Source organism: Engraulis encrasicolus, chromosome 10 (genome assembly GCF_034702125.1).
Source record: "Engraulis encrasicolus isolate BLACKSEA-1 chromosome 10, IST_EnEncr_1.0, whole genome shotgun sequence".
Lineage (NCBI taxonomy): Eukaryota > Metazoa > Chordata > Actinopteri > Clupeiformes > Engraulidae > Engraulis > Engraulis encrasicolus.
Window position 1 is genome coordinate 28621040 of NC_085866.1, and position 14272 is coordinate 28635311.

Genomic DNA, 14272 nt, shown 5'->3' on the forward strand with positions numbered 1-14272 from the left:
GCGCAGGCTGCACTTATGCAACATTGACCTTCAGGAATACTCAGAAAATCTTCTACCTGGCTCTATATTTCCAAGACATTTTAAGGAACTGGTTTAGTTTTTGTCCTCCCTTCTTTTGGTAACGACTGTTCTCTGGAGCTTGAATTGCGTTAACGTCTCAACATGTAGGCTACTACCTTGCATAAATGATACTTCCAAATACGGGATAATTGTCATCCAAACTTAAAATAAACGCGAGTAAACAAAAGACAAAATGTAGGCCTATCTGACCTCCTAAATACATAACAATAGGGAAGGAGAGAATTGTCCTCATTTTCAACCAGAAGAGAGGAGAGTCCTTCGACACCGCACAATTGCGAATGGTCTGATGTCCGAGGTCGACGCAATGATAAATAACGGCTTGTCTAGATGTCTACCAGACAACAGATTTGCACTTCACCATTTTCCTAATTGTCAATGTCTGTCATGAGACTACACACAAAAAAATACTGGGTTATTTCTTTACCCAAATACTGGTTTATGACAATTTTACTACTTATTGGGTTTTTTATACCCACACTGGGTAATTTGATAGAAACATGCTGGGTTATATGTTTACCCAATTATTGGTGTGTGGTCGTTTGACCATATACTGGGTTATGCTAACCATTGATGAGTTATTATACCCAATCACTGGGTTTATCATAACATTTGAAATCAGAGCCAGCCAACGGACTTTTTCCTGGAAGTCAACTGAACTGAGGAAACCTTCAACAACAAGGAAAGGTTTGTAATGAATTAAACTAATATGTGTGCTGTCTAAGTAGTAAACTTGATATAACGGTAAAAATGGACAAGGCGCCACCATTTAGACAGTGTTTCTCATGTTATCACAAGATTTTAACCACCACGGTCTCGAAGTGATTAGCACGTTCAAACACGCTACGTTGACCTAATAGGTAGCGTCAGATATTATTCGATTACATCCTAGTTACATATAGCCTAATTGCAGTAAACATTTGACTTCTCTTTTTCATTTATAAAACACGATGGAAACGGTGGCCGAACTGTGGGCGAGGCTAGCAGCAGCTTCAAGCTTACAAAAAACTAGCTATCAGCAAGCTAGCTCTAGTTAGATATGAGTCTAGCTAGCATGCTCTAACTGTAGTAATTGAAGCAGAAAGTGAAGTATTTTATTCTTAACATCCCCTGCCGTTGTGCTGTACTTGTTAGATTTGTTTGCAGCCCGTGTCTGAATGAGAGACAACTAGGGGTGTCGGGTGATGGGACATTATAACTAAACCGAAGCCTTTCATTTTGACGTTCGTAATTACATTCTGCAACTTGACATTGTTTAGCGATTACGTGCAGCTGGCTGTCAGTTAGTTGCAGATAGCTTGGTTTAGTGCTGGTAGGAAACGCCAAACTTAGTGAGCTCACGGGGAGAGTGCCTCCGCAGTAAATTCTACAACTTGTCAAGGCACTTAGTAAAATGATTTCCCCTCGCGGCTTGTCTGCTCCTCTAGTCCGGCGACGTCTAGTGGGCTACCTCCAGAAATATTCTAGTAAGAGGAGATAGAACAGGTACATAGAAATTAACGGTGAAGATTCGTAACGCAAATATGGCGTCTACCCGCATATCTCCCGCCTTTCTGGTAACAAGAGCCAATGTGCCTGCTGAGCTGCGTTGCCAGTGATCCAATCATCTGGCTGCATCGGCGCACGCGAAATTATGCACATGCTCAGTTTTGAAAAGCCGTTGCTCTCGTGCCGTTATGGAACTACTGCGCCTGCGCTCTGTCAAAAAAAACCGTGAGAAAAGTGGCTCAAAAAGCTTTATTTTGACTCGTATGACACAACCAAGTAGTCTAGATTGATCAGTTTTTCACGGTCGTTTCAACCATATGGTTTTCACAACCGCTGGGTTCCCCTCCGTCCTATACTCAGTTTCCCCATTCATTTTTCCCATTGACTCTCAGACAGTGTTACCAACTCTCACGCATCTGCCGTGACACTCACTCTTTCAGACTTAGTGTCACGTTCTCACACTTAACAAAGAAATGTCACGCTAGATATTTTTTTTCTTTCTGTGTTGATTTTTTTCACTGTCGTTCTATAATTTCCGAATGCTTAAACTCATGATTGGACTACAGCAGAGTGTCTAAGCCCTCTCTGATTGTTGATTAGGAGAAACGGCTGGTCATTGACGTCGGTCTGTCAAGGCGAAATGTGATTGGTAACCCATCATTAGATTCATTGTAACAACACATGGCGCGTGCCATTCGATTCAAGTGAGCGCGGCCAGTTCAGTCTGAGTGGATGGACAGAATTTGACACTTCTGAGGAGCCGCGAAATCAGTAGGTCAACTTCAACGTTTGTCATCATTATAGTTGAACAAATAACTACATCATAGACGCCACCAGAGAGGAATTGGTTGTGATGATTCATTTTGAGACGCTAGTTCGAGAAACCAAAGCGAATGTGTGTTGTTCAGTCAGTAGATGCGCTCCCTTGCTAAACTAGTTAGCAATTTAGTAGCTAGTTGGTTACCTACTACTTGCACTGCGACAAGGAAAGTTGCTAACAAACTGCCGAGGAACACACCAGAACGGACTGTTAAAAGCAAAAGGGGAGGCGGGGGGTTCAGCTCTTCCTGGCAATATATAGTTTGTATGTCCGAATAACGAAGTGGGATTAATTCATAATCGTGTAAGTAATTCACTACTTTATTCTGTCCTGGACCACCAATACGTTGTTGTCAAAGCCAAATAGCTAACTAACACAAGACGGAGGCTGACTAGCTAGCCAGCCATTCTGCGGTGATGTGATGCCTTTGTAAAAACTCGTATGAATCGGTGTGTGGTTAGTGGTATTATAATTTATTCCGGGCAAAACATAGCCTAACATATTACAGTGGAATCCGCTTATAGTGGTCACGTTTGTCCGAGCCAATTTGAACACTGTAAGCGATTGATTACTAAAACCGAATTTGTATTATTTCACCCCTTTTTTGTCTCTACCTGTCTGGCAAAAATGAGCGCTGAGAAAGACGAGGCTTACATGCATTTCAAAGCATAGACCACGCACGGGTCGACATCTCTTATGATGTCAAATAAGTTTGTAAAGTTCCCATTCAACAAACGTTTTCTGGCCAGTTTCTGCACAGTGTGATTCAGGTTATGCATGCAAAACGCCGCAAGACTGCGCACTTAAAATTGCCACGCCGATAAATAACACACTGTTGCATAGCCTGCTGTACAGTAGTAGCCTACAACGTGTTTTTTTTGGACACCGTTTAAAAAAAAGCCACGCAAAGAACTGGTTGGAATTGGGAAAGTCGCGCTGGGCTTGCTGGCATAGGAGAGATGAGAAGGGCGAGGGGGAGTGGGAGGGACTCGTGGGGAGACGCAGCCTGTACAGCTGTTGCAGTTTAAAGGTAGCCTGAGGAATGCCAAGCTTCGCCAAAACATCTCGTTGGCTCGTTTTTGGTAAATTTTCATACGTTTCGAAGAGCCTTTGTTTTTCATTCCCAGAATAAGAGAGACATGATTCACGTGCTTGCTGCCCGGTGTTAACTCGTTAGGCTACATTGGCTAGCGAGACAGAAGCATGTGTACACAGCCTCATCACCAGAGAGTTTCTATGTAAACAGGTTGCGTCCCCACTCAGTCGAGCCATGCCTACAGTTCACTGGGGTGCTGTCGGGAGAGCGCATTCACTGTATGGAGTTTGCACTCCTCGGTTGGCGCCCCTAGAGTAGGCTACAGTAGGCTACCACCCGGAAAAGTGGCGAGTTGAGTCTCGCGCAATACCCTTACCTAACCTATCTGGCATATACAGAAGCAGACGTCGGGAAAGGAATCGCGGGAGTAAAAAATGAAATGGCTACACTGAGTTTTTCAATACTTTTTGCACATGTTTACATTCATAAAAGGATGTAGGTTATGAATGAGATGTGGATTTAGGATTTTACATGTCTAACTAGTCACCCTAAAATCGACTAGAATGGAAGAAATTGCATTTAAGAAATGCACAAAATTCTAGAGGAAGGCCCCACACTCTACACTATTGCATATTCATAAAATGTATACATGTGTCTACATCATATCTACACAGATATATATTTATCTGTACTGTGGAACAACTTCTGAGATGTGTGTCGTGAACCTAGGGTGGCCAGACGTCCGTCTTTAGGCCGGACCGTCCGTCTTTTCAATGCCTTGTCCGGCGCCTGGCACAGCATCAAGCCGGACGCCTAATTGATTAAAATGCATGAAATTGCATCTAAGAAATACAATTTTTGACCCCCAGACCCCCCGCCCAAAAATATTTGCCGACCCGCTGAAATCTCACTCCAAGGTTTTTGGAAAAGTTGGCAACCCTGCTCTCAGATCTGGTCTACTTAATCGCGAAATAGCACCCCGGAGGCGTCACCAAGATGGCCGCCATATGTCCCCTCTCATTCTAGAATCTCTCTGCTACCTCTAGCCGGTGAGTTGCTAATTGTTTGTGGCTAGACGAGCGTAGGCAATTATTTTATCAAGGGCATCCTGATGTATGCTCTGCTCACTGGAGCTTTACGGATGTTTTCTTGTTGCTGCGCTGCTCTGTCACCCGCCTGTGCGTCTGGGGTCGAGTTTGGGATGGGATATGTGACGTCGGTCTGGACCATCCCAGCATACTGAGGCTATCCCTCTGAATATGTGTGTCTCGTTATTGCTTGTGCATGTGTTAAGATCCTTTACTATGCTTTATGCTTCACCCGAACAGTTTTGAGTATGCACTCACTGTATTATTAATCACCAGGTTAACCAGAGATCGCACTGGCGTCCGGATCCTTTGTAAGCTGATCACGTTATGTCCGTCTGTGCTAAGGTAGGCCTATGTGCAAACATTGTATATTGTAGCATTATTCACCAGACGCCTCAGAGGATGCCATAAATGCAATTGTTTTGAATTAGGCCACTTTTAAAGCCACGTCAGTCACTCACTAACAGTTCCAGCACGAGACTTTCTGCATTATGTTTAACAGGGGAATAACTGTCCACATTGTCAGAGGCCCGAACAAATTAACTGCAGATAACTAGTTCTAATGCAGATATGCAATGGTCACCTCTCCACATCAACACTGACACTTTCAACTGGCTAAAGATATTTGTTTCTGTGTGATTTGATATATAGATGCTGCCAAACCAAGGCATTGCTTGGAAAGAAATTATTTCTTATGTGTTGCCTTTTTTGTCCTAGACTGGAAGTGACTGAAAGACAACACAGATGCATTCTTTCAGCAAGGTTAGTATTGCTGCTTCTCAATATGTGTAGCCTGCCATTATTGTAGCCATACCCCATAAAGCCAAAACAATGATCACATGCATGCATTTATTATGATTGTAGATTGGAACTTAACACCTCAATCTCTAGCTTCTTGCTATACATGGGTTCTTAGTGTTTATCAATATGATGTTATGAAGAGGGGCAAGACACTGGCAGCCAACCACGTGAGCTAATTTTTTGACCGACAGCGCTTTCCAACAATCAGAGGTTGAGTTGTGCACAGTTAGCTTTGCGCAGTCAGGTTATAAACAAATTTTAGAACCCATGTATAAAGAAGAGATTAAAGCACCAGCACAGTTGGGATACTGTATGATATTGATAAAGCATTTGCTTAGCCTTCAGACCCATGTAATTAATGCCTGTTTCCTTTATAGAACAGGAAGTAACATTCAGTAATACATTGAGCAGCATTTGCTAACTCTCTCTCTCTCTCTCTCTCTCTCTCTCTCTCTCTCTCTCTCTCTCTCTCTCTCTCTCTCTCTCTCTCTCTCATGTACTTATTTCTAAGGTGACCAAAATCTGTTTCACTCTGCAGCACTTGTCCTGGAGGTTTTGTAGACAGAGTGAGTATCTGGATACTTCAATATACAGCCATGGAAAAAAGACAATATTTTCTTTAGAAATTTGAAGAAAATGTATTTGCCAGTTTATAGAATGAAATAGCAATGTTTGTTTTACTCAAACACACACCTATCTATGACCGAGGTGCTGCTTGGAATTTTTTTTCTAATGTGTTGCCTTTTTTGTCCTAGACTGGAAGTGAATGAAAGAAAACGGAGACTTATTCTTTCAGCAAGGTTAGTATTGCTGCTTCTCAATATGTGTTGCCTGCCATTAATGTAGCCATACCCCATAAAGCCAAAATAATGATCACATGCATGTATTTATTAGGAATGTAGATTGGAACTTAACAGAACACCTCCATCTCTAACTTCTTGCTATTAAGAAAATATTAAAGCACCAGCACAGTTGGGATACTGCATGATATTGATAAAGCATTTGCTTAGCCTTCAGGCCCATGTAATTAATGTCCGTTTCCTTTATAGAGCAGAAAGTAACATTCAGCAATACCTTGAGCAACACTCGCTAACTCTCTCTCTCTCTCTCTCTCTCTCTCTCTCTCTCTCTCTCTCTCATTTCCTTATTTCTAAGGTGACCAAAATCTGTTTCGCTCTGCAGCACTTGTCCCGGAGGCTTTGTAGACAGAGTGAGTATCTGGATACTTCAATATACAGCCGTGGAAAAAATGACAATATTTTCTTTAGAAATTTGGAGAAAATGTATTTAGCAGTTCATAGAATGAAATAGCAATGTTTGTTTTACTCAAACACACACCTATCTATGACCGAGGTGTTCCTGCACGGTTCACTTTCCTCAGGCCGCGAACCGGCCACCTCATCAACGCATCTGGTTTGGCAATGGGAGGCACAATACAAGACTGCTGAGCTAAAGGACCGGTCAGCTACCCCACAGTTACCGCACTGTATTGAGGCTTTGGGAGAGAGGTTTTTACTAACGTTCCTGTAACGGAGGCTAACTAGCACAGAGTTGGCGTGGAACGTTGGTAAACCTCCCTCCGATAGCCTCATACAGTCTCGTGCCGTTGGGCCGAGAGACTAGTCTCTTGGCCCAGCGGTATCGTACTGTGTCTCCCATTGCCGAACCGTTGTAGTTGACTAGGATGCAGGTTCGATCCCCGAGGGTGGTGAACAGGTGCAAGATGACCTCCGTCACAGTGGTGCCGTGACCCGGATGGGAGTGAGGTTTAAGGGGGAGAGTGTAACGGAGGCTAACTAGCACAGAGTTGGCGTGGAACATTGGTAAACCTCCCTCTGATAGCCTCATACAGTCTCGTGCCGTTGGGCCGAGAGACTAGTCTCTTGGCCCAGCGGTATCGTACTGTGTCTCCCACTGCCGAACCGTTGTAGTTGACTAGGATACAGGTTCGATCCCCGAGGGGGGTGAACAGGTGCAAGATGACCTCCGTCACATTCCACCTCACACTTTGATAGTTGGCCTCCTTTACATATACATAGTAAAATCAGAAAAACTGAACATTTTCAAGTGGTCTCAGATTTTTTCCACATATGTGTATACTATTTATTTACATGACTATGAATTAGTCATATTCTTTAAACATACAAGTATATGGTCGGGGAAAAAGGTTTATTTCGTTCAGTGATAATCTCCCACATATGTTCATGAAAGGTTAATTTTTAGTTCATTAACTTGAATTGAAAACACAGTTCAGGGACACCAATAATCTCCATGTTTCTGGCAGTCATGGGTAAGTAATGGGGGGGATGAATAATAGCTATACTCCTCCATCTGCCTACTGCCCGAACATGGTCCAAAAAAGAGAGTGTGCCTGGACATCTCAAGTTCATGTGCTGGATCAAAAACTGCGCAGTGACGGACACTTGCATGTCAACAAGCATCTTTTATGAAAGATTCATCTAATGTATTTCAACATGAGTAATTTGTTTTTCTTACTTTTTTCTATGGTTGTAGGTGACTGAACGAAAACCTAAATGGTAAGCCTCTGTTTCTCTTTTGAATATGTGTACCATTCATGTTTCCTTAAAAAGCCAAAAGACAGTAGGTCTACAAGTTACTATATATTTTGTACAAAGGAAAAAGAATCTGGTGCCACACGGATGTCTATTTTCTGTTATTTATATTTTCAGTGCAGTAAGACTAACGTCTCGCCATGTGTCTTCAGAGGACGAAGACGCATGTCGAAACGTTAGTCTTACTGCACTGAAAAAATAAATAACAGAAAATAGACATCCGTGTGGCACCAGATTATTTTTCCTTTGTACTTATTATTTAGTCCTGCTCTGGTTGCACCGGAGTGTTAATTTAGAAGCACAGAGTGCGTATCTCCTTTGTTTTTACTACATATTTTGTCAGATTGGGTTGAACTGGAAACGTCATTTACATGTTTGTATTTTACACATTGCATGAATATTGGATTCACAACTCTTTTGAGTTTATAGCTACCTGTGTCCTGCAATGTCTTCAGATTATAGCTTTTAATGTGTAACTGAATGCTAAGTTGCCTGTCTTTCTTTTCATTCAGAGAAATAGGAACAACATGTTTAGAAGATGAAGTGTTGAAGCCTCGGCAGCTTCAGTATGCTGTGTACCTCATCTTGAACTCTTTCACATGGTGATTCCTACACATAATTGCACACTGTATGTGTTTAGCTATCCTATCTTACAAAGACTTATGCCAACACTGTATCTGCCTTTCCTCAATACAATGTAAAAAGTGCTGCATAGACCATTTAGAGAAGCAATGTCTCGTGACTTTTACTGTATGTTTATTTTTGATCAAGTGTCATTTGTTTTGTAAAATATCTTTGCAGATTTTCTTTTCATGCCTGGACACTTTTTTTCTTTCAAATATTGCTTTGAATTGATGCAAATTGAAGAACGTGAATCCCTGGTAATAAAGGAAGGTTGACCAGAAAATAATTTCTCTCTCCATTGATTCATTATGCTTTGATGTGTTTTCGTATAATGTCATTGAATTATCACATATGTTAACATGTATACAATAATGTATACAAATTATTTAAAACATTAATAGTGATCAGATTGGTTCTATTTGAGCAATGGTTAGCAGTGAGTATTTAAAATGGTCAAATGTGTTGCATATTGTTAAAGTGATATGTAACCATTTCTGGAAATAGGCAGATTTTTACACATCCCCTTGAGTAATTGAGCCTTACTTTTCTCCTGTTCTTTCAGCCATTTCCTGAGTTTGGCAATGCAACTTCTACCTCCAAGCAGGCAATTATCATTGACCAGTGGCATTCACTAGCCGCTGGCTGGTCCCATAAGATTCAATGATAGTTGCTTGCTTGGAACTCGACGATTGCCAATCAAAGGAAACAACTGAAAGAATTGGAGAAAAGTAAAAGGCAATTCCCAAATAACCCAGTTTCCACCCATGTTTAACCCAGTATCAAACCAGTTACTGAGTAACTATTGCACAGCACACATACTGGGTTATTTTTACCCATTGGATTGGGTTAGTATTTTAACCCAGTGAAATGGGTTAACTCAGCAACCCAGTGCAGGGTATTTCTGACCCTATGGCTGGGTTAATTTTACCCATTACTGGGCATGTTGTATTGACCCAATGCTGGGTTAAAAATACTAACCCAATCCACTGGGTAAAAATAACCCAATATGTGTGCTGTGCAATAGTTACTCAGTGACTGGGTATTAGAATACCCAATTTGGGTTATTTTTAACCCAGTATTTTTTAGTGTGTGTTAGTAGGCCTATAAGATTGAACTGTTTGTGAATGCTTAGGAGAGATCGCTGACGTGTTTGTGATCGCAAATCGCGCATGGCCACAAATAGGCGCATTTATGGTTTTATTTTTAAGGACCTCATGGCGGGCCACAAGTTTGCTGCCGTTGTTTGGAGACCAGTGGCGTAGGCTATAGCTTTCTCAATCGGGGAGTGCCATTTTCTTGGTTTATTATTGTCAACAGGTTGACTCTCAACATAGCTCTATAAGATAGTGTTGGCAAAACGAGGCTCCTTGAACCTATGAGGCTTTCTGGCCAAAAAGTTCACATTAGGCTTCATTTCTCTAGCCCTCAGTGAATAGTGCTCGCTGGCGCCATCTGCTGTACAATGCAATGAAATTACATGCTACATTGATTTCACACCCCTTTCTTCTAGTAAATGGGAAAGTTTCTTTCCGTGGAGGCAAGGCTCGATATTAACTTATTTCATCACCAACTAAAATGGCTCAGATGTTATCTTACCAGCCAAACACACACTCACTAATGGGTCAAAGTGGTAAGTTGGTCTTTTCTACCAGCTAAACTGAAATTTCACCAGTATTTGGCCGGTTGATTCCTGTTAGAGATCCACCTGAATTCACTGTGTGATATACTGTCCTTTTAACTTATTTTATCCCTTTAACCGTTAACTTTGCGTTGTTACTTGATGTTTAAGTTTCACCTGAGCTCAGCTTGATATTCCAATAACATTTAAATTATTGTGCACTACTTTATGGGTGTGGGATCCCTGGTGATATGCGTGTTTATGAGAGCATACAGAGTCCATTGTACCCTTCAGTCTAAAACCAGAAATTAAACTGGGAGAGTGAGGCGATAAACCATCCCCATATCTCATTACACACCGAGAGGCGATAAACAATAGCAACACACCCATGCCCCCGTTCCTTTCGTAGGTATTCAGGCAGGTGGCATAATTTTCCTATAAGCAAAGTGACAAAGATCGTGCCTGCCCACACAATTACACTGGCTATTATGACACTAGGTTAATCATTAGTGTAAAGCGTTGGTTTTCACTCCCTTTTAAAGGACAAGAACCTTTTAGGTGGATAGAGCCATGAAATCAACATGTGTTTATTTCTTTGACAGCCATATAGGCCTATGTTATATTTTAAATGCCAAATATTGTAAATGTTTCAATAGGTAGGTTTCTTTATAGCCAACAATTTAGACTCCAGACTACAAAATGTGAAGGCTGTTCGTTAAGACAAGCAAACGAACGAACAAACAAACAAACAAACAAATAAACAAAAAAATAAACAATCAGACAGCCAAAAATACCATATTTGAATAAACCCTACGTTTAATTAATTAATAGATATAAAAAGTTTCACAGACCGATATAATGACAATCCTTCTTTGCAAATACATTTTCACAAAACAGCCCGGGATCATCTGGGACAACCCTCAACTGTTACTGAATGGACCAATCCCCTTTCACGACACATGGAAATGAGTGACTATAACACTGTTTCAGTTCTGAAAGATTTAGTCACACTTACATCTAGTAAATGCATATGTCTTCACTGGCACACAGAAACGCAAGTGCACACACACACACACACACACACACACACACACACACACACACACACACACACACACACACACACACACACACACACACACACACACACACACACACACACACACACACACACACACACACACACAGTACACCTGCAGACACAAAATTATAATATGGGCCATATTGCTATCACTCTTACAAAACATACCTTTACGAACCTTATCCATAACAAGCATATCTTAAAACACGTCATATCGCAACTTCCTCCAAAGTTACATAAGACTATTCAACATGATTCACATGCCCAGCCTGTCTATTTCTCTATCTCTATTTTTACTCACTGACTAACACTGACACACACACACACACACACACACACACACACACACACACACACACACACACACACACACACACACACACACACACACACACACACACACACACACACACACACACACACACACACACACACACACACACACACACACACAATCTTAGCACATACAGTCGCTCTTGCCAGCCTAATCAATAAACATACCTTTTCTTGTTTGATGAGCCTAAATGTAAACAGGTGACTAGACTATGTCCACATCATATCTGATAAGAGTGAGGGGAGTGTCTTTACAATGTCTCTACAGATCTCACTAAAACACACACTGAAATCTCCCACATCGAAGTGGACATGTGGGAGAGTCTCTCTCTCTCTCTCTCTCTCTCTCTCTCTCTCTCTCTCTCTCTCTCTCTCTCTCTCTATCTCTCTCTCACACACGCGCGCACACACACACGCACACGCACACGCACACACACACACACACACACGTACTTGGGAGAGGCTATTGCTATTTAACCAAGTCACGTCCGCTGTTGCCAGACACTTGGTGCTAAAGCAGACAGGTAGGTCCTCTAGCCCTCACATTACATTCATCATACTCTCATTTGCTGACTTTGGTTATTCTATTCAGTTTGCGCTGCTGTGTTACATTATGGTTCTTTACAGAGTGCATTGTAATCATGGTATCATAACTCCAGCCATAGAACAAGTCTACATATGCCTCTTTTCCACTGCCGGTTCTCTGGTAGGCCTACAGCTCAACGCAGTGCGACTCTGCCGCCACTTTTTGCTTTACAATTGAGCTGTGAAGTGCCTATTTGAAAAGCCAAAAGTGGTGTCCGAGTCGTGCTGTGTCTAGCTGTAGGCCTACTTGAAAAGCTGCAGTGGAAAAGAGACAATAGCTCATCACGATTCTCTTTCTTATTTTGTGATACCGATAAGAAAACTAGTAGCTCCTCTGCTGCAGAATCTTTTATTTTGAGGCATATCTGAGTTTCATATCATCATCATCATCATCAACGCTGTCACTTGATCATCATTCTGTGATCAATTTACACTACTCCTAAGGGTACCTTAGATGCAAGACATAGCAAGACACGAGGACAAAGTTGAGAAGTACGTAGAAAAGAGAGATGTACTCCGCGCTCCCACACTTCATAATCTGGTGCGTCAGGGGATAGGACTTGTAGGTGCAGACAAAGAAGAAAGTCACCGGAGAATCTTCAATTGTGGATATTTTACTGTTTTTTTGAGCAAGAGCCAAGACTAGCGTTTCAACTTTCTCACGACTTCTTCAGATTCAAAAGTTGAGAAATACTAAGACAAAGGATGTTGAGCTGATCATTTGAGCAATACTTCACACAGTACTGTTGAGCAACACTTGAAACAAATTATTGCTCAACTGATTATCTAAACTCAACATCCTTCATCTTGGTTATGCTTTGCAGCATTTTTAGCTTGTTACTTGTTCCTAAGAATGCAAAAACTATTGATCACAGAATATACACAAGAATATATGGGCTACTATATCTTAAGAGACAAGACTAAACACCAGATGAGCATCACTGCTTTCCTATGGATAGTGGCTGTAGGAGATTGTGCATTACTTAATAATGTTGAAGAAGGGTCTACATAAAATCTAGTCAAATCATGTAAATTGATATACATTTGCAAATTGTATGTTCTCAAGTACATTATTGTATGACTTCAATGCAACATACAGCCTTTCAGACACCATGTTCTAGGAAAAGGGGATGTGGTAATCTAAACAATATAAGGACAAGGGATGTTGAGCATAACAGACCCTGCCCCAGCAGCCCCGATTTGATTTCTTTTGCAATACATAATTTTGATGTTGTCTTGAAGTAAATAATACTAGATTTACTGAGTTGTGACCAAAAACAATTGTATTACATATTTTACGTCTACGAATATCTTTTTTACTTACACATTTATTACATTTATAACACTATATTAATGATGGTGTGGATTGATCTATGGTGTGGATTGATTGCTTTAGATCTGATGTTGTTATTTTTTTCAGGTTTTAAGAAGACATGAAGGCTCTCATCTTCTGCATGGTAGTGCTGTTGGCTGTGTCCAGTGGTAAGTCCCTCACCTTGGCAATCATAGCACATTGCAAACACTTATAGAAACACATTACCTTACATTTACTTTAAGTGACACTATGGCTTTAGTTACATTAGTTAAATTAGTCAACTAGTCAATTAGTTTGGTTATATTACCAAGGTTTTTGTTTTATTACATCAACTGCTTGTTTGTTATATAGTTTAGTAACATCAACTAGTGGTCTGGTAATTATATCATAGGGTAGTTTAATTACCAACAGAGGTATTTTCGTTATATCAAATTCCAGTTTTATCAGTGGGTTGTTTAGTTACACTAGCTGGGAAGTTTATTTATCAAAGTGTGGTGTAGACTGGGTATAATTATGTTTATGGTTATTTAGAGCCAAAGTATCAAGCCAAAATCTAAATATATTGCAAAATGATTCGTGCTGTGTGGCCTTTCTCACGTTTTTAGGCCACACAGGCTGAAACATTGTGCAAAAAGAATGGCATTTGGCAAGAGATTGCTCTTTCTTTTACATTTTGATCAACAGGCCATCCATTACCAGCTCCTTTTTTACATCCCTGGTGTGCATGGTTTTTACTTCAAAAATGTTTTTTTTTAGTACCAATACAAGTACTGTATACTCTATGTACTGTATACGATGAACACTGTTATTTAAATGATTAGACACGTTGCAA

At 40.9% G+C, this 14272-nt stretch overlaps 1 protein-coding gene and 1 long non-coding RNA gene across 4 annotated transcripts in view; both read left to right on the forward strand.

The window, feature by feature from the left end:
- Positions 1–534: 534 nt before the first annotated feature.
- Positions 535–9264, forward strand: LOC134456167 (uncharacterized). Of its 3 annotated transcripts, XR_010036236.1 has the most exons (8): positions 535–765; positions 4787–4855; positions 5228–5272; positions 5823–5877; positions 6067–6111; positions 6467–6521; positions 7826–7848; positions 8397–9264. It is a non-coding gene; the product is annotated as an uncharacterized LOC134456167 (long non-coding RNA). The 3 variants fall into 3 exon arrangements; XR_010036235.1 differs by lacking the exon at positions 8397–9264 and having other exon boundaries at positions 7826–7968; XR_010036237.1 differs by lacking the exon at positions 8397–9264 and having other exon boundaries at positions 5850–5877; positions 7826–7968.
- A 2720-nt stretch (positions 9265–11984) lies between these two features.
- The window catches only part of ly97.3 (lymphocyte antigen 97, tandem duplicate 3), a 3836-nt gene continuing 1548 nt past the window's right edge, over positions 11985–14272 (forward strand). Inside the window, exons 1-2 of the mRNA XM_063207569.1 lie at positions 11985–12064; positions 13546–13607. Of these exons, the coding sequence (XP_063063639.1) occupies positions 13559–13607 (49 nt within the window). The 5' untranslated portion in view covers positions 11985–12064; positions 13546–13558. The remainder of the gene's footprint in view (positions 12065–13545; positions 13608–14272) is intronic.